Here is a 19,368-nt window from a genome sequence, read left to right as displayed (position 1 = left end):
ATAGCCCATATATGGGAGCATCCCCCGAGGGTTCGTCCGCTGTCTACCTTGCAACATTTGAACGTTCCTCACCCCCTCCTCTTTTCCCTTCTTTTACCTCCTACACTGCCTTTCTCCACTGATTCTAAATCAGTCTGACTAGGTGCAAAGGGCCTCGCTAAGGCGTCAATTTCCGTAGCACCTTCAATGTGACCCAACCGTGGGGGTCAGTATACTGGTACCTCGACCCTTTGCATCCCAGTCACACCTCGCCGTTTGTCGCGTACTCCGGTAAGGGGCCTAAAGCAATGACGACGGCGACGCCAGGAACGACGCTTCTTTAAAAAGAAATAAATTTATATCTTACATTCGAATTTCGTTAACTATCTGAATTTGTTCAGAACGTCAATCGGTCTGAAAACTAAGTCCAAAAAGGAAATACGAAAAATTTGCCGTAGTGGGTTACGTTCTCAAAAACTCGCAGAACTTGATCATTTCACGTTGTTGTCCTGCCGAGGACGGTATCAAACATTTATAATGCACATGTAGTCTTTTTTCGTCGTTATTCTGCTCATTACCCCTTTTGGTTGGTGGCGTTCTCGTTGCCGTTGCCGACATGGTTTGCCCAAGCTCTCTAGTATACTTGAGGTTTCAGCTATAGTGTTTTGACTACGGAAATTTTCGGAAAAGTGGTCGCTTACGAGAGGTGGTCGCACAGGGAGGTTCGTTTGTATATCAAAGGGATGGCCCTGGGAACTCAAGTGTAATCATGCACCATTCATTAGGGCGACAGGAGCATGTTGGTATAACGCGCGGGCGAGTTTCGCATACACTTCCGTAACGACAATTATTTCACCGGCTTCAGCATAAATTATAGTTGGTCCCCGCTATTTCAAACTGCCAGGGGAAACAAAAAATAGTTCGAAATAGTCAGTAATAAATGACTGAGGGGCAAATCCGAGGGAAATGTTTTTAAGTTCGAAATAACGGGGAATTCGAAATAACCGAGTTCGAATTAGAGGGATCCAAGTGAAGTTAAAAACACTCATCAGTCTTTCAGTCATACTACAAAAAGCTTCCAAGAAGACAAGTCTGGAAATCAGGAATCAAATTCAGAATGTCAACTTTATTCCAAAGAAACTAAAAATCTCCACTTATTACTAGGTCCTGCCCTTGAAAAAACCGTCTTGAAAGAAACATGGCTAGTGCTTCTTAAAGACATTTTCATCAATGCCCTTTCAAGACCTTTATTCAAAAGACCTTGACTTAAGCTAAAAAATATAAATGTTCCAATAACAAATTGTATAGTACACAAACCAAAAGTCCGCTCCGTGAGAAGTTGTAAAAATATTTACCATTTTGTTACAGAAAACCATGTGAAAATGTTAAGTATTATTTCTGTCGAATTATTTAGTTAAAACCAAGTTCCACAACGAATGTGAGGAATGACCGAGACGAAAGAACGCGGCGTCACCCGAAAATGTACCGATTGTTATTTGTCAATCCAAAAAATGGCATGAGCACTCGGAGAGTTGTGACGTCAGTTTTCCAAGACGATATTCAACCTCGTTAGCAGGTTTTCTTCTCTATCCTCTGCCTCCATTGTCCTTACAAGAAATGCAGAGGAGAGAGAGCCTGGGAACAAGGTTGGACGATATCTACGTAGTGTAACTTAGCAACCTCTGACAAACACAGTGGGCTCAGTCGGTTCTTCTGTTTTACATATAGCGGTGAATTAAAGGTCGAAAAAGCAAAGCTCTCATCGATTTAAGAGAACAGAAAGCTGTGCAGGAGAATTTGCCATGTTTCTGACATCCATTTTCATGGGTCGGCAAACAAGTTGGAAGGCAAGCCTTAAAAAGTTTCTTGCAATTTACTCTGAAGAATCTAAAAATAGACGTTCATTAAATTTACGACATGCTGAAACTGAAGTGCTATAGAAAGCAAGCTTTGATCTGTAAAAATGACGTTAAGCGGACAAGAAACTTTATTTTGCTACTCCAACGTATTGGCTTTCCCATTAAAATCGTCGCTTAAACAGTGACATGATTCTTTCGAGAGGCAATAACGAACTTTTCCCTCCAACTTCCAAATGAAAATCATCCCGTTTAAAATTTTCAGAGCTTCAAAATATGTCATAATAAAGAAATGAGCGCGAATAGCTAGCAATGACAACGAAAACAGCTAAAACAGAATCACGCACTAAAGGACTGTACTCGACCTTGACAATAACTGTCTACAGCTGTTTCGAGAAAGGTTGTCGGATGAAAGTGTCCAGCATACGAGTCTGGGTATTCATTGGAATTTTGCATATCGGTGTAGAGCAAATCTACAAATTTGTACCTTTGCACGTGAAGTATCCGCAAGGATACATTACACTTTCCACTCATACAACCATTTTTCTGTAGCTTCTCTTTCACTGATACATGACTTTTAGAAAATTCAGGTGGCGAGAACCTTGCTTCTACCAGTTAAGATAAAGAAAATGTACGAAATGACATTTGCTAATTTGTTTGATCTGTTTAAAAATTCAGTGCGTGCAGCAGCCCTCTACTTCTACCCATACTAACTTTCGGAACTGTCGAATGCCCTTTTAAGCTTTATTCCGACAACCTTTCTCGAAACAGCTGTATGCAGACTTGCCGACGTGGCTACTGACTCGATAAACCCAAACGTAATGAAATTACAACAAACGCCAATAACCCTATAACCATGTAACCAACGCAAAGCGCGGGAAAACATGCGTCCGTCAAATCACGACTTCAGTCGTTTTCTTCTTGCTCTTGATTGGTTGAAAAAGTAACATGTTTGTTCTGATTGGTTAGAGAACATACCAGTAATAAGTCATTTCTGAGTTGTCTTGTGCCTCTGTTTCAAAACGAGTCCCCGTGCAAAACCTTTCATATGAAAACAAGTTTCACTTGCATAAAAATGAACCTGTAGGCGGAACGCATTGTCATATGAATGGTTTCGCACAAAGACTGTTTTTGGCCACTCGGAAATGGCCTACTACTTGCATCAGACGATTTGAAATCACTCTAATACATTTCTGTCCAGCTTACAACATGTCCACGTTTCATAATCGTATTCTACTTTTGACGAGGTCAGCAACGATAAACTCCTTTCTACAGTTTAACTAATAATTATCTCAACTACAAAATGCCAAGCGTTGATTAGCAGCATTTCACACTACGCTTTTTAAATCTATGGGCCAAACATTTTCTTATTCTGTACACGAGGCCAAGCATAAAGCTAAATTAACCTCCTCCACAGACAACTCGACCGAGAGAGAAGCTGAATCGTCCCCAGTCCTCGCTGACGAAAATTGACACGGGGGAATAAAGACGACTGGGTGAAAAGAATACGAGGAACGACCATTTATAATTTCTGCCTCCTTCCAAGGAGAACCTCAAGCAACCAGAAGTTCTGGACATCACTAAGTCCGTTTTATTAAACTATAAACATCAAAATAACATCCTTGAGGAGAAGAAGCGTGTCAAAAGGCAAAATAAAACATTAAACTTCTGATTGCTGTCTACGAAGTCCGAAACAACGACCTCGTTGCGGATTCGATCAGATGGGGTGCTCTGATGGTAGGTAGCCGCTTTCCCTTGCCAAAAATAATCACCAAACCTAAGATGCAGAAAGTTGCTAAAACTCAATCACCAAAACGTTTCTATACTCCGACTCGTTTTTTTAAGCCCCGTACAATCTAATCGGATATTCCGCCTTAGAAATGCTAAGCAACACCTTCGGATCACCCTATCTGATGGCCACCCCTCCTCAAACCCTTCAATCTCTCCCAGCTTCCTCTCTACTTTTCAGTCTCTCTGAGAAATGTCCGTGGAGGAGGGTAAGACAGAATCGTGACGCCATTACATGCCAAGGCTCTCTATAGCACTTTCCTAAAAACACCACAATACACCTTTTACTTCCCCGTATTCCGGAGGTGTGCATTTACAATGAGCTTTATCCGTGGAGCTGTGCGTGTCACGCAAAACAAGCTTCCTACGCAGACACTCTTTAGACTCGTCACGCAATTTTACCTCCCTCACGCTCGTTAGGGAGGCATGCGTGACAAGCCGAGCCTCCAAATTGAAGAGAATCATGGTATTTTTAGGAAATGTCTACGAGTCAAATAAATGTTACAATGAAGCGTGTAAATACGGAACGTCTCGTTGAAGGAGGCCTACTCGTTCCAAAGGAAAACAGATCATTTCACCTTTTATCTTTAAAATACCATCGTCAGCTAACAGCCTCATCGGCTCAGTCTTATTTCCCTGTTTATATTTACGCTTCTTGAAGAATAGAATCTCCATCTTCCTCCTGTTATGCCAACACAAATACTGTATTTATTTCCTGATCAATCGATTACGCTGAAGCCTGCATTGAACCATGGGAATGATTCAGGTGACTTGATGCTGTAAAGTAAACGAAGGAGGCGATGATTAACAACTCAACTTAACCTTCCCCTCCCTAAAGCCAAAACTTCTTAGACATGGTCTGTTACTTTCAAAATGAAGGAACGTAAAAAGAAAGGTTTTCTAAGTTAGGGAAACACCAAAGATGTGATAACAAACCAAATATAAACAAGAATCGTTACGAATGAGCAAAATTTGAAAGGATTGCGACCTTCAAACTTGAAAAATTGGCCAATTCTTTGATACGCCGTCCTTGACAAGCGGTTCCCCTAACAACAAACACAATAACGTTACAAACAAACAAAAGAACACTTACCCAGAGGCCGTAAAACCAAAAACTTGAGGATATCTGACAGCGACAACACTCCAATGCAGCGATTGTCTTTGTCAACAATAACTAGACGATGAACCTGCCAACCGAGATTACCATTAGTACAAACGAGATGTCAGAAATTCAAAAATAATCAGCCATCAAAAGATGTCAAAATGAAGAAAATGTGTCTCACCCCCGCATCGGTCAATCTATCGATTATGGTGTGAAGAGTTTCATCTAAGTAACATTTATGAACTCCTTCGAATCCCTTCAAATCAAAGAAAGATTACGAACCATAAACAACTATTGCAATACAAAAAAATACTGCAATTCACTATATATTGGGGTAGACAAATGCCAACAAGGTAATTACAACCCGAAAGGGGACAAGGATGTTTGAGACTGGAAAGGTTTAGACGGATTACATACAACAACATTGCTAGAAGAAGCTAGAGAAGATATTTTTCACGACGCATCATTCATCACATAGCATGTTACCTCTACAACTATTAACGTAAAGATGAAGCCTAAGGTAATGTAAAACTCTCAGAATCCAACAAGAACACCGCAACAGTCTTTGCAATGGTTAAAATACCTCTGATCTGTGTTGCAGGGCCTGTTTTACAGTCACATCCAGATTGTTGTACGTCTTTTCAGCAGCCAAATTCTAAAACAAAATTCATATAACTTATTATATAACTAAACCACGTAACTGATTTCAATTTACTGCTCAAAGGATTTACGAGCGTTTGCTTTCGCTCTGCAATGCACACATTAACCAATCAGATTAACAAACTCTTTCTTTCAACCAATCAGAAACAACACCAAACCCAATTCTAATTGGATGTACGCACATTTTCCCGCGCTTGGCACCAAGTACGTGTTTTTGTTTCGAATTCTGATTGGTTCATTGTGTTAGATGCGTTTGCTGCGATTGCTCTGTTGTGATAACCTTAATTTATACCGGTTTTACGTTTGTATGACAAGTTCTGTATACAAAAAACAATGTGCAATGTTTTTGTAAGGACTTCTTGTCACTTAATTTAGCATTCCCCCTATCAGATAAAACGGTGAAAAAATACTATTTATCTGTACACAAGGAATGCTCTTCATATTAAAACTTTGATGTAAAAGGGTACAGCTATTGATATGTACACCGTAATGTAGAGTGGTTTTCAATTGAGTTTCGTAAAACCAAAACCAAACCAGTTACTTACCAATTAGACTACTCAACCAATCTAACACCAAAGTAATTGCATGATTACTTTCGACACTCAATTGAAAACCGCTCTATTAGCAATAGAAAACAATTTCTTCGTATTTCTGTCGAGTTATAGAAGTTTGGGGCAATGGAAATGCTGCGAGAAAAGAATTGAAATTTCGATTACTGTGCCGGCTTGTTTTAGTTCTGTGTTTGTATTGAGTCAGGGTTCATGTTTGTTATTTAACACGAGGCTTAATAAAGACAAAGGTGTTAGTCAAAATTACTTCTGCTTCGAAAGGTTAATCAGGTACTTACAATGACGTCAAATCTTGCATAAATATCAACGACAACACCTGAAAGAAAAACTCAAGGAATTATTATGAGAGTAAACATCACCAGTCAGGGCCTATCTGTTGAGACCAATACCGCATACAGTAGTCCTTCAGTTCCTTCAGATAAGGATATCATTCTTCTCTCAAACAAACCAGCAAAAAAGAGGTCAACATACAAAAAAATAATATTCCATACCGTTATCATCCACAACTGGCAAAGCAGAAACTCTCTTTTCAGCAAACATGTGAAACGCTTTTATCAATGGAGTCTCAGGAGATATCTTCAGAAATAAAACAGAAACACTAAAGTAAGTTTTCTCTTACTGCTGATCGAGGTAACTGTACCAGTTGTTTATATTTGGTGGTTTCTTCACCTATTGGTTGCTTTACCTGGCTGGGAGTGGTATCTTTTACATGACAGACTATTAATTTTAATGAATACCACCTCTACTTAAAACTGCAAATATCTGATATCATTATTTGGTATCACCCAACTAGTGGACTAATGCAAATCCTGCGTTTTAATTGGCTACACTACCAGAGGACCATTAGTAATAGTCCTCGAGTAGCGAAATTGGCGCAATCGAGCGTGACGCTTTCTTTCGTTTTATTTCCAAATAAACATTTCTTCAACTTGCATTTGTTAACTTTATTATTGCCTTTTCTGTCCGACTAGTTGGGTGATACTAAAACAATTAGACCCTTCGCCCTTAAGGGCCACTGGTCTAAGTGTTAAATAGTTAGAGTACGAGCAGAAAATTAAAAAACCGGCGGTGCAAAAGTTAGGAGCGAGGTACAACAGAAAGTAGGTGACTTGCTCACAGTATCCGTGCTTTGGTTTCTCCAGGTGCCTGTTTGTTTTGCTTCTCATTCAAGCCCCAAAGGTAAAAAAGGAATGTGTACAATCAATAATTACTGAAACACAACTCCAAAATTCACTTACCATAGCAACATTTTGATATGTTCCAATTCCTAGTTCTTGGAGGGTGCTACTCATGAATTCAGGTGGGCTGGTTTGTGTTAACTGTGAACAAAAACAAATCACTGTCTATTACATGCAATAAATCATCTAGTAACACTATGAATGGTCATTTTTTTTCTAAGAATGGAGAGCGATTCTTAAAAAAATATTATAAATTAGTTAATTGCCATTTATAAATTAATATACATGTGTATATGCAGATGCTGTTTCTAACGTCGCCATTGCCGTTGTTGAAACTCTATAACAATAGATGGCTGGACAGTAACTGATTTTTAGAACTTACGGATGAAAACATGAAGCGCAGAATTCTTTTGTGAGTGAGGATATAAAGAGCATTTCCAGTGGATGGATCAACCACTGGAAGCCGATGTATTTTATATTCTACCAGAGTCTTGACAGCATCCAGGAGACTGTAAAATAGTCAAAAAAGCAATGCAATTGAAGGCTGATCTGTTAAGCAAATTATTGCTACACACAAAAATATATTCAAAAAGATAAAGTAGTCTAAACAAATCTAACAGTTTTTGCAGAGGCGAACCTTCAATGATACATTTTCTCTATTTCATTTTAAGCATACATTGATTAACGTATTTAAGGTAATGCAACTCAGTGGAAAATCAACTTGAGACAAAAGTATCTAATAATTATGATAATAGTCTGGAGAGGCAAGGCGACTTTATTATTATTTTTCAGACCTTGGAATACTGGTACAGTCAGTAGAGATCTAATATATAGATTTCAGCCAGCCTAGAAGCATAAGCTCCTGGGTCGGGTTGTTCAGAGCCCAATTAAGCTAACCCAGGAAAAGGTAGAATTTTGATTTGAGTTTTGTAACTTTGCAGTGAGGTTTTCTGTATATTGTTTGGCCTTCTGTTTTGAGTTTTAATAATCATCATATACACAAAACAAAGCAGCAAAAAACATTTGTATAGAAGAAAAAGTTATAATTGGGTTAACTTTTAATCCGGCTTAGCGTTAAGGTGGCCGAACACAGTTTTGATATCTGTGTTTCAATCTCCTTTTTTTCTAAAACCCTTCATCCTTTGGTCACCAAAAATGACAACACACAGGTTACAACACAAATGTTCAATTTTTGATAGCTAGGCTGATGTATGTGCCGTTGCCATGGCAACATGAATAAATATAAACAGGCGTTTAAAATCGGTTTTGTTTGTTTGCAGAAAATCTAGTCGTTAGATTTTCTTTTTCATTTGCATGCAACAAGATCGTAACAATGCTCACAAGTTAGCACTATTTCAATAATAGTTTAACAGAGGGATCTTTAATTACCACTTGAAGAAGTTTACGTGGAATATCTTGAATCGCCTCTGTCAATTTTCAATTTTTTTCCATATTCCAGTTACTTGTTTGGTAAAATATTTTCATGCCAAATTTCATGAAATTCCAACGAGTGGTTCTCGAGAAATATGCGTATTTCCAAGAAAGCTTTACCGCATTCAATCGAAATTTTCTGCCTTACTACGCACGCGCTGCATTTAACTGGGTTCTTTTGGTAAAAAAGAAAAATCTGAGAATTGCTGGGTTCTTTGTATCGTTACCTTTTCTAACATACATTTTTGATAAAAAGAGTAAAGCCATAAATACACCGTGTCCAATTATGAAGAAGAAAAAAAGTACAGATGGAGAGGGCATTGACCAAATAAAATGATCGCTGTATCGACGCTTTGTGCAATCCTTGTGCACGCACTGAATGGCATTAGCAAGAGCGCGCGTGGAAATTGTGTTCGGCCACCTTAACCAGCTCCCGAACAATCCTGCCCTGTATTCAACAAGTGAACCTGACATGAGCCCACGATCCAATCGAAAAACAGCACTTGGTCAGTGGTCAACTTCAAAAACATGTGACCTTGATGAGCTGTAAACTTGAGCCCACAATATGGTCACGTGATATTGGTCAGCAGATACCTTGTTTTGACAGGCGTCAATTGATCATAACATGGATGTCCAATATCACAGAAGTACACGGTAAACCAAGGCTGCATGTCTATGTCAACCTATTATTTGGAGTATGGCCGCCATGTTGTGCGACTCCATCGTCGTCACGCCCACAAGCAATACCGCTAGCCATGATAACCATGAGAAAATCAATTCATGGGTTTCCTTTTCTTTCGTATATGAGTATGGGGCTCTGCTTGGCGGCCCTCCAGGCCGCCAGAGCTCCGCTATGAAAATCATGACCTGATTTCCACCAAGACAAGATGAGTTGCCTGTTCTTAATGCAGAATTAACTCACTTTAAGTTCTCTGTCAGTGAGGCGTGATCATAACAAGAGATCTGTAGATTATGTTATTAGCATTCACTCCTAAAGAATTACCTCTGCATTGGGGATATTTTAACCAGGCCAGCTTTCAAATTGGATTGCTCAAATTCTAAGAAAAGACAAAATATTAAATTATTCAGACCACAACAATATATACCTCTGACAGTCAGTACCTGTAACAAGTAAAGGGGGTTGTCAGCAGAATTGGGGAAAACATATACCATGTACCTGGTCATCTCATAAGACAAATGTTAACATCACTATTTTGCTCACTACCTCGAAAAGCTTGGATATCATGTTCCTCCAACTCGTCAATTTGGACCTGAAAATAAGAGAATTAGTAAAAACACTGAATGTAATGACTTTATTTGTAGGCTCTGTTGAAGTTTAAGCAAGAATTTCTAATTCAACATATCAATCCTTACCAGTGGTGACTTATAATAATAGCGAAGAATGTTAATAAAGTCGGAAATTGTCAGCATTCCTACAGAACAAAGGAAAATCATCATTATCATCATCTTCAAATTTGTAGACCATAAGTTGGAGACCACATGTCTTGCCAAATGTTTCTTTGCCTTGCCTTTGTGTGGTTCCAAATTTCCTTTCTAGACAGGTGGGACTACTTTGGAGTTAATCCGCTGATTTCCAGCTTGTCAGATAGCAGTGTTTCTTGCAGGGGTTTCGTTAACGTTATCAGCAGCCCAGGGCAATTGTTTTTTATGGGCTGGCAAGACATTTTGAACTGAACTTGTTTATAAGAAAAACGTTCCTCTAAATCAGGACAAATCAGGTGGGTAAAATCATCCTCACATCCAGTCAATTTGTCCTGGGCCTAGCCCTTAATGAAACCCCTGGCTACTTGGCTCATTAACACACTAAAAATTTCCTATACCCTCCTTCTAAATGATTCCCCCTACCCCTCAACTGATCTTGAAAAGAAAAAACAAACAAACAAACAATCACTTGGATACACACTGTGTGATTGCTTACCAACAAAAGTGTGTTTGTCACTGTCCCAAAGAGGAGCTGATCTCACACCTAAAATGAGAATAGCAAAAACAAAAAAATTAAGGTAATAAAAAAGAAACGACAACATGAAAATAGCTTGGACATAAAGGGAAACCTTTTATGCAGTATTTGCCCCATAACCATAAGCATTTTATTTTCTGATTAAGCTACAAAAACATCGGTTCTGAATTTTTAAAGGGCATGGGATGATCAACTGTTGTAATGAATTTCAGACCAGTGTATCACAATAAAACTATTCACATACTGAAATCAGTTCTTAAACAAATATAAGGAGCCTAGTAGGGGATATTTTCAAGAGAACATTCGGTTTTTAACCTATACAGTGTAACGTCTGGTACTCACCATTTGCAACCAGCGCAAAAAATGCTTTTTTCACCTACAATGAGAAATTATTATTAATTCATTGCCAACACTTACTCAGTTTTTATTATAGACACATGAAGTACACTGTGCCAATCAGTAAAATTATTATTTCAGGTACCCATGGCAAAACATAGATATAAGAGGCATTACTTACCCTAAGCTTAGTATCAAATACCACAATCTTGGAGCTTTTTGGCATGATGTCATAGCATGTTCTGGACTTAAGGAAGTTAGTATACATATAGTGCTCCCCCAAATCTGTTGGAGGAGAGGAACATTAAATAAATCCAGTGAGGAAATGAAAATCCTCTAAAATCATTCCTAAAGGGAATGGTCAAAGTTTACCTGTCATCGCATCATCCAGAAGCATATCATCACTATCTGATCCTCGTGCCTACAGTGATATTAGAAAAAGTAATTGTTAGTAATAGTTAATAGCACCAGGCAAGGTTTCGATATCTATTGCAGTGTTCTGAAGGAAACCTTACAGTATATGGCACATTTTGAAAAAAAAACATAATTTCCTGTATACTTTCACTAGGTATTTTCTACCTTAAAAGCTACAATTGCGATTTGCTTCCAATTTGTAAGTAATTTCGAACATCTTTTCAAAAACAAATGACTTAAGGTATTGTGCAGCAGGGCTGTCAATGAGGGCCATAACGTTTAGCATCTGTTACAGCTGAGCATGCTTAATGCGCCCTTGATGGTGCAGGTGAACTTGCCTGTAGTTGATACAATTCACCTAAGAGGTAACACGTTTGTTAAGGGTATGAAGATCAAGGCTACAGATGAATCAAAACTTAATGACAGCCCTGGTGCAGTACATAACTCCTTTAAGAAATTTGTGAGTGATTCTCTAAATTAGACTGTACTTTATTTAGCTGTGATATAACCACAAACAATCATTAACAGAGTCAAGTCTTCATCAGCCAAAGTGTCTCATATCCTGGTTCCAGTAGCATTAAGCAACCAGTAGCATTAACAACAACGCATCTTCCTAATCCCGTGTTACTCCTCAGCATTACCCCTCACCTAAGTAGAGAGGCACTGTGGGAGTTAAGCGTCTTGCCCAATAACACAACACAATGGTGCCCGCCAGGACTTACACTCCGACACTCTGACCACTCAATTGACAGCATCTCCCAACATAATTAATAAATAAAATGCTAATACTTACATGTGGAAGGGAGGCGTAGTGGCCTCATGGTTAGTGCGCTTGTCTCTGGATCCAGTAGTCCAGGTTCAAACCCTGGTGGGGGACATTGTGTTGTGTTCTTGGGGAAGACACTTTACTCTCACAGTGCCTCTCTCAAGCCAGGTGTATAAATGGGGGGGGGGGGGGGGGGGGGTTAGAAACACTCCCAGTCGTCTCATGCTACAGAAACCAGCATGAGCTCTGGCCTGATGGGCCACTTGGCTTGTATGCAAACTTTACCCTCCTTATATGTACAACAACACAGTGTCTAGTACCATGAAAATAAACTTACAAAGACCCTTTCATTTCCTCTTGGTTCATCATCAGCAATGCCTTCATCAGACGTCACCTCTCCAATGGTCTGCCGCAGCTCCATAAACTTCTTTCCAGGTGAACATGACAAGTCTTGGATTTCAAATGGTTCACTCTCCATCTGCTCTTCCCCTGAAACTACATTTCTTGGCACTGAGCTACTACGTGCAAAACTCCCAGTAGGAGAATCTGAATTATAATCTGGCTGAGATGAGCTGCGTGAACGCTGCATTTGTTGTAAATACTGTTCAACTTCACTTGTGTCACTTTTTCTGTTCCATTCCAAGACCCACTCCCTTGATGACTGTTGCTCCTGTGGTAAGCCATCAGCTGTGGATTGCGTATAGTCAATGCATGGCATTGCAAAGGCACTAAGGTCTTCTTTTACATGGAGATTCTGGGAGAGAAAAGTTTAGAGGAACTTTGAACTATCAAACCATCAGGAAAAACAGTAAGCATTGGGGGAAATATAGATTTCAAACTGGTAGTTGCACTCAAAAGAATCATAACACCTTATTCATCAAAGTACCATACAAACACCGCATTATAAGTTGATTCAATTTATTAAAAGTAAAATCCTGATAGCCCCCTGAGAAGCTTAATTAACAGTCAGATTTACATTGTTCCTTAAGGGGGAGGTGCCAATCACCATAACAAATTATATTCGAATTAGGATTAGACAATTAATACCATCCCATAGTCACCTCGTTATCACAGTGTCCCTGGTTTACATGTGTACAACCATCATTATTTTCTTAAATTAACCTGTTCACTACAGCGCTATTGGGTAGTGATAGACATAGCGCTATATAAGTTAAGTATTATAATTATTAATATTCTTTCACAGAGTTCACCATGCAAAGTTACATCTCGTAAAAACATTTTAGCAGGAAACAGAGTCATATACTCTCATTTTTCACGTTTAATATTTGTAAAACATTATAATTTGTTCATATGAGTTTAGTTCTGAAGCCATGACAACATTCAGTGTAAAAGCTGAAAAAAATTCTTATCAGTAACGGTACCCACTGCCTTACATTAAACGTACATAAACATGATATATGTTAGGTCTTCATAAAGTGAACACGCTCTAAGTATTATTAGGATTAGGTTTAAACAAATTTTGTCTAACATAGTAGTAGCTGTTTAAAGACAATGATTTTGTTTTGATGAAAAACAATGTGATAACCCCTTCACATCACCATAATTTAAGTACCAGTGAATAATTGCTAATAAATACAGATTAAGACAAAATTATTCAATTTGCTATATTTGGCAGTGAGTTATTTTTTAATTTCAATCTATATTGTTATATAATCAAAGGCATTAACTTTACTCAGACCAGGAGAGGAAGCTGCCTGTGGCAGCTTAAACTGTCTACAACTTTTTCAACATTAAAATTAAATGTTAAAGTTGCAAAACTTTGTCGCTTTTCCTATTTTTTTTTTTCTGGGAACAATTTGCATGACATCATGTCATACTACCCAGAACTTGATATTTCCATGATAACCATATTTTGACAGGACTGTTTTTCCAAATTTGGAATTTCCTTGCTTTTATTAACAAAATTTAATATCATTGTCTGACTATATTACATCATGAACTAACTGTAGTTATGTATATTTTTATGTTTTCAGGACTTTATAGTACTATTTGATTGATTAATTTTAATCACTTTTAGTCATTTTAGGTGGTTTTGAGAAGTTGTGGAAAGATAAAGTAATCCACGATGGTGACCTAAGATGGCGGCTGTTGGACGTGGTAACATAATTACTACAGGAAATGATGTCGTTGTGTTGTGTTGCTCACCTCAAAGGAAACTTTTTCAGATGAACCATACACAAAAGGTTTTGAAACCGTGCAAATTGACCGACTGTGAGAATGGTTTTGCCCACTGGTTACACCATCTAGAGGAAACTTTTCTTGTTAAGAAGTTCAACACAAAACATTTTGCCCTTCTGCTGAAAATGATTTTATGAAACCCCTGCATACACCCTCAGAGTTTCATTGTGGCTACTTATAATAGTTTTTCTTCAAGGTGCAGAGCGGCTGGAATAGCAGATTTCCCTCCCCTCCCAGCATTCACAGAAGACAAAATACATGTAATCTAAATACATGAAAAGCTGGAGCCAAATCAGAGCCATAGAAATCATAAGTGCACAATGTTTTGCTCTTTTTCAGAAGCATTTTCTAGTTTAGAATCACCAGTAAGTCTGTCTTTGTGACTATAGCTATTCCTTGTTTTCACATCCAGTAGCAAACAACCATATTCGTGGTATGGTTAAAAGATTTTGGCATGGAAAAGCTATTCCTCAATGGATTTTTCTTCCTAAATTAGGAAACAATCACTTTTAAACAAGATACATGTATATACACAGTTTGTACATTTAAGTCACCAAGACTTTAAATATTGATCACTGAGTACTTTGATGACTATAATATAAACTAAACAGCTGTTTTATTTCAAACTCTTCATTGTACTGTGTAATAAAAACTGAAATGCTGTTAAGTTGTTAGGAATCAACAAGTGCTTGTAAATGTAATTCTGTTTTACTTTGGGATTTACTAAGTGCTGTTAAAGAAATTTTTTCAGTTGATTAATAACTATTTTATTTTCTAAACTTCTTTTGACACTCTTGTAAGACTTCATTTAAGAAAGATTAATAAGAGGTTATAGTCACATTAGCAGCTGAGAGAATTAGAGTTTAGAGTATAGCCTATTTGTGATATCATTACAGGTTGTAGAGTTAAAGGTGCTGATAAAAAATATTCAATTAATAGAAGTGCAGAGAAATTACTTTATTTACAGTCGTCGGCATTACATTACGGTGATGTTACTTTAATTCAAATACCGGTATATTACCTCCATTTCAGCACTTCTCCACAATCTATTTCCTAACGAATCCTTGCTCCCAAACTTCTCCTGTGTGCAGCATATATGTATACAGACACAAGAAACTGTTGTTTAAATGCATTCATTTGAACACTTAAATTATATGGACTAGACTATTTCCATTGGTCACAGTAGTCGAGTTATACATTCTATTTCATTTCCTCTATCCACGCTTTAGAACTATAGTCTGGGGCAGATCAAGCTGAAACAACCAGGGCTATGGCAGAAAAATAACACTTTCTACATGTTCATCAATTCCACCCCCAAACTGACCATAGATTTTGTGGGTCAGATGAACTAGAGCCTTCCATAAAACTGTCAACAAAATGCCAATACTGATAAACTTTCTGTTAATGGCAGTGACATAGTATGATCTCTGTAAATGAGTGGAGGCTAGATGTCATAACTTAATTCATGCACATCTCCCAGTAGCAGTGGGCACCCCTAGCATCTAACGTACATGTAAATTCAGATTTTCAGTGAAGTGAGATTCTAATCTAAGACAACCTACTAGATAAAGTGAAACTATTTCCAATTCTTTTTTTGACAGATGAAAAGTGACCTATTATATGTTACATATATTGTGATCTTGATTGATTGGTAAATAAACATTGTTGGCATCTTCTTCAACCAGCTAAAAAACAGTCTTGGCAAAAAAGCCAACAAATTCAGGATAAAACCTTTGATTTTACTTTGAACCCTCATTTATATTTAATAACACAATGAATATTATTGTTCCCCAGTAATTGGACTGAGTTAAGGAAAGGAGTGTAGAGACAATCCCAGGAAACGGCCAACAGCTAGTCTTACTTAATTACAAGTTATGACTAAAATAATTCAGAAACGCTACAAGAAAGCGCACTCCAATTCATACATCTGTAACTTCATAGGAAAACAAAAAGAGCGCAAGCTTTTGAATGCAACATTGGTGCCAACAAATTGAGAGTTTGGGAGAACTTAAAAAAGGCTGTGCCAGCACTCACATGTGACTTGCATCCTCACAGCATTTCTCATTTTCCAAAAATTCTATATTGTGTTTCCTAAAACTCAAACATTCTTCAGTTCCTTGCCCACAGGTGGGGGATTGGGCCAGAACTCAAATAATGAATAAATAGAAACAAGGAGGATGCTCTCTGTTTCTTTGCTAAGATGACATCAAAGCAACTAAACATGTGCAGCTCACATGTTTATAAATTATTAAGCAACTGGTTATTAATAAAAACTATAAATGAAGACATAAGATATAAGACCACCTTACAGGTAAATAACATTAATCTTTGCATAAAAAACACAAATAAATCCAATATATAATCTACACTGTGCAGATCACATGTTTATAATTATTAAGCAACTGGTTATCAATAAAAACTATAAATGAAGACATAAGATATAAGACCACCTTACAGGTAAATAACATCAATCTTTGCATAAAAAACACGAATAAATCCAATATATAATCTACACTGTACAGATCACATGTTTATAAATTATTAAGCAACTGATTATTAATAAAAACTATAAATGAAGACATAAGACACACAACCACCTTACAGGTAAATAACATTAATCTTTGCATAAAAAAACACAAATAAACCCAATATATAATCTACATGTATATTAATTAACAGTACTATTTGGGCATGAATATAACCAGTACTGAATACAATCCAAGAATTTTCAGTTAAGAAAACATGACCTACTCTTTCCAAAAATAAAAAAAACATTATTTGAACATGTACAGTGAAGTCTGGTATATACTGAAATGGCATGTTGTACTTGAGATCATTATATATACAAAGAACACAATCTCACAACCTCCTGTAGTCTACACTGCTGAGACGCATTCCTCTTAACAATATTGAATGTGTTGTTTTGGATATTCTCCGTGTCATAATCACAGAAAGACAGAAACTGCAGAGCAGTTATCCACTTCATACATGTAAATGGTAATAGTGGCCAAGAACTGTGTTACATGACCTTGAATTCCCTAACTATTTCAATGGAGGTAAGGTCAACTGATTTCCCTTAGTCATTTAAACTGCAAAATTTTGAATCAAATCAGCCTGAAGGATGCTTCAACCATTTTGATTATAACTTGTTGCCACTGCCCATCCTTGTGGGTGATCGCTAACCAGTTTTCACAATAAAATAGATTCACTGCTTAAGGTCACTTTCGTGGCTGCAAGGAAAATATATCACCCCCGAAGCTGTGCGATATAGTTATTGATTATACGTTCCAAACGGTTTGGTGCAAATAAAACAAATGGTAATTTCTCAGTCATTTAAATGCCATAGACACAACACTGGCAGACAATTGACAACCTGGAGGGCTATGTAAATGAATGATTGATAATCATTAATAAACTGATAATCATTATTGTATATAGGCAAACAACATACTGACTCGACTATATTTTTAAGTGAATTCAAAGGGCCAAGTTACTACTCAGAAATAAAGAATTAATTACAGAAATTTTTGATGCAAAATTCTTGAAGATAGAATCTTCTAACTAGGCCACATCTTTGGCAAGGAAGAAAGACAATATATACGTCATTGTTGTAGTAGTTTCTGGTAGTTAAAACCGCACAATGACGTGGATTGCACTTTTTGCTGTATACCTAAGACACTGAGCCAGTGTTAGAGGAAAGCTCATAAATGTATTGCTTTCAGAAAACCAAACCCTGGAAAAAGCAATTTCAACACCAAGAAGTACTAGCATCATTACTTTTCTATGGGCTACTCAGAGATTACACCTAAGCTCTCCAACAAAACATTCAAATACATTTTGTCAATTGTAGGTAAACAATGCAAGTCATGATAATTGAAAAACCTAGCCTGGGTCAAGGCACTTTTTGAAACCCTACAAACATAGCGATTTATGTTACCAAAATGTTTTTCGCGTAAACACAAGTACGGAGTTGTTAAGAAAGATTTCAGCTTTTGGATGCGCACTTGGAAATACAAGTCAAGGTAAATTTCCTGTTATATAAATTACCGGTACATGCAGCCATGGTAATCGCGACCAGCCTTCGCACATGTACACAATGCACTGATAACGCAGTTTTTGTAAAGTTCAGAACAACACGTAACATGCAGTTATCACCGCATAATGGAGGATCGGCACAGTACTACCGTACTAAAATAAATTTTTGCTCAATGTTAGTGCTCAAATGCTGCAGCGATCTCGAGGGAACGCAGGTTGAAGCTGCGCGCGAGTCAAAGCCACGAAGATCCACACTAAAAACAAAATTAATTATAAATTTATGACTAGACACAAGACGCACTGGAATTGTACTCTTAGAAAAAATCATTTAAAATCTTTCAATATATCCCAGTTTAAGTGCTTTAATAAGTCTTCAAATGCTTCATTCGGTTGCATTCGTGGAAGCCCAAAGTTTAATGCAAAGAGTAGAGAGAGCATTCTCTTCGAATTGGCGCTTACAAATGGGAGATCAGGAGGTACTACAAGCTCAGTGATTCATCCATTTCAACATCAGATCAAGCTTCTTAAAATTGCAAACATAAGTGATTTCAAATTCACCTTATCTGCCGTGACTTCCATCGCCTTCAAACCGTCCGAAGACATAATGTCCGCTGCACCCTTGCTCGATTTTACTCCGTTCCGTCTTCAGTAGCGATCGATGGACGCGCACAAAGGACGGTCTATACAAAACAAACTCTGCATGAATCACAAAACATTACGACGAAATAATAAACGTCTTTAATATAAACAATTTGTTCCTGAACAAGTACCCGGAATTGCAAATAATTCAGAAACAGCTGCGACTAAATTAGAAAGTTGAAAAAGTGCCTCTCCATCGCTCAGCACTAATATCACGCCAGGACTAGCACGCAGTTAAAACTGCGGTAGAAACTTGTTCTTACCTATCGAGATATGTTCATTCTGTGATATCACGGAAGAAATCTGTGGTCCAACCTGAATACAGCCCGTAGTTTTCGGATAGTTTCACGTCTTTTCCATGAACAAGCCACGAGAGTACCTTTCGCCGACCTTTTGCCAACTGCGCCGCATTCTCGTCCCCAGTGCTACTCGTCTTAA

At 37.7% G+C, this 19,368-nt stretch overlaps 1 protein-coding gene across 3 annotated transcripts; it reads right to left on the bottom strand.

The window, feature by feature from the left end:
* Positions 1 to 1,085: 1,085 nt before the first annotated feature.
* On the bottom strand, positions 1,086 to 19,345 carry LOC110060780 (5'-AMP-activated protein kinase subunit gamma-1-like). 3 transcript variants are annotated; one of them, XM_089284294.1, is made up of 19 exons: positions 19,194 to 19,345; positions 18,850 to 18,971; positions 15,278 to 15,337; positions 12,395 to 12,811; positions 11,250 to 11,298; positions 11,059 to 11,162; positions 10,884 to 10,917; positions 10,503 to 10,550; positions 9,938 to 9,996; positions 9,789 to 9,834; positions 9,567 to 9,621; positions 7,515 to 7,641; positions 7,193 to 7,273; positions 6,446 to 6,530; positions 6,233 to 6,270; positions 5,309 to 5,380; positions 4,907 to 4,981; positions 4,717 to 4,810; positions 1,086 to 4,400 (listed from the first exon to the last, which is right to left on the bottom strand). In XM_089284294.1, the coding sequence occupies exons 2-19, from the start codon at positions 18,892 to 18,894 to the stop codon at positions 4,351 to 4,353; spliced, it is 1,539 nt and encodes a 512-aa protein (XP_089140420.1). In that variant the 5' UTR covers positions 18,895 to 18,971; positions 19,194 to 19,345; the 3' UTR covers positions 1,086 to 4,350. The 3 variants fall into 3 exon arrangements, with proteins under 3 accessions (XP_089140420.1, XP_089140421.1, XP_089140422.1); XM_089284295.1 differs by lacking the exon at positions 15,278 to 15,337; XM_089284296.1 differs by lacking the exons at positions 18,850 to 18,971; positions 19,194 to 19,345 and adding an exon at positions 16,291 to 16,399.
* Between the last annotated feature and the right edge of the window lie 23 nt (positions 19,346 to 19,368).

This window comes from Orbicella faveolata, unplaced genomic scaffold, assembly GCF_042242905.1.
Source record: "Orbicella faveolata isolate gen_17 unplaced genomic scaffold, um_ofav_v1 contig_13, whole genome shotgun sequence".
Lineage (NCBI taxonomy): Eukaryota > Metazoa > Cnidaria > Anthozoa > Scleractinia > Merulinidae > Orbicella > Orbicella faveolata.
This window is presented reverse-complemented; position numbering and strand designations above follow the sequence as displayed.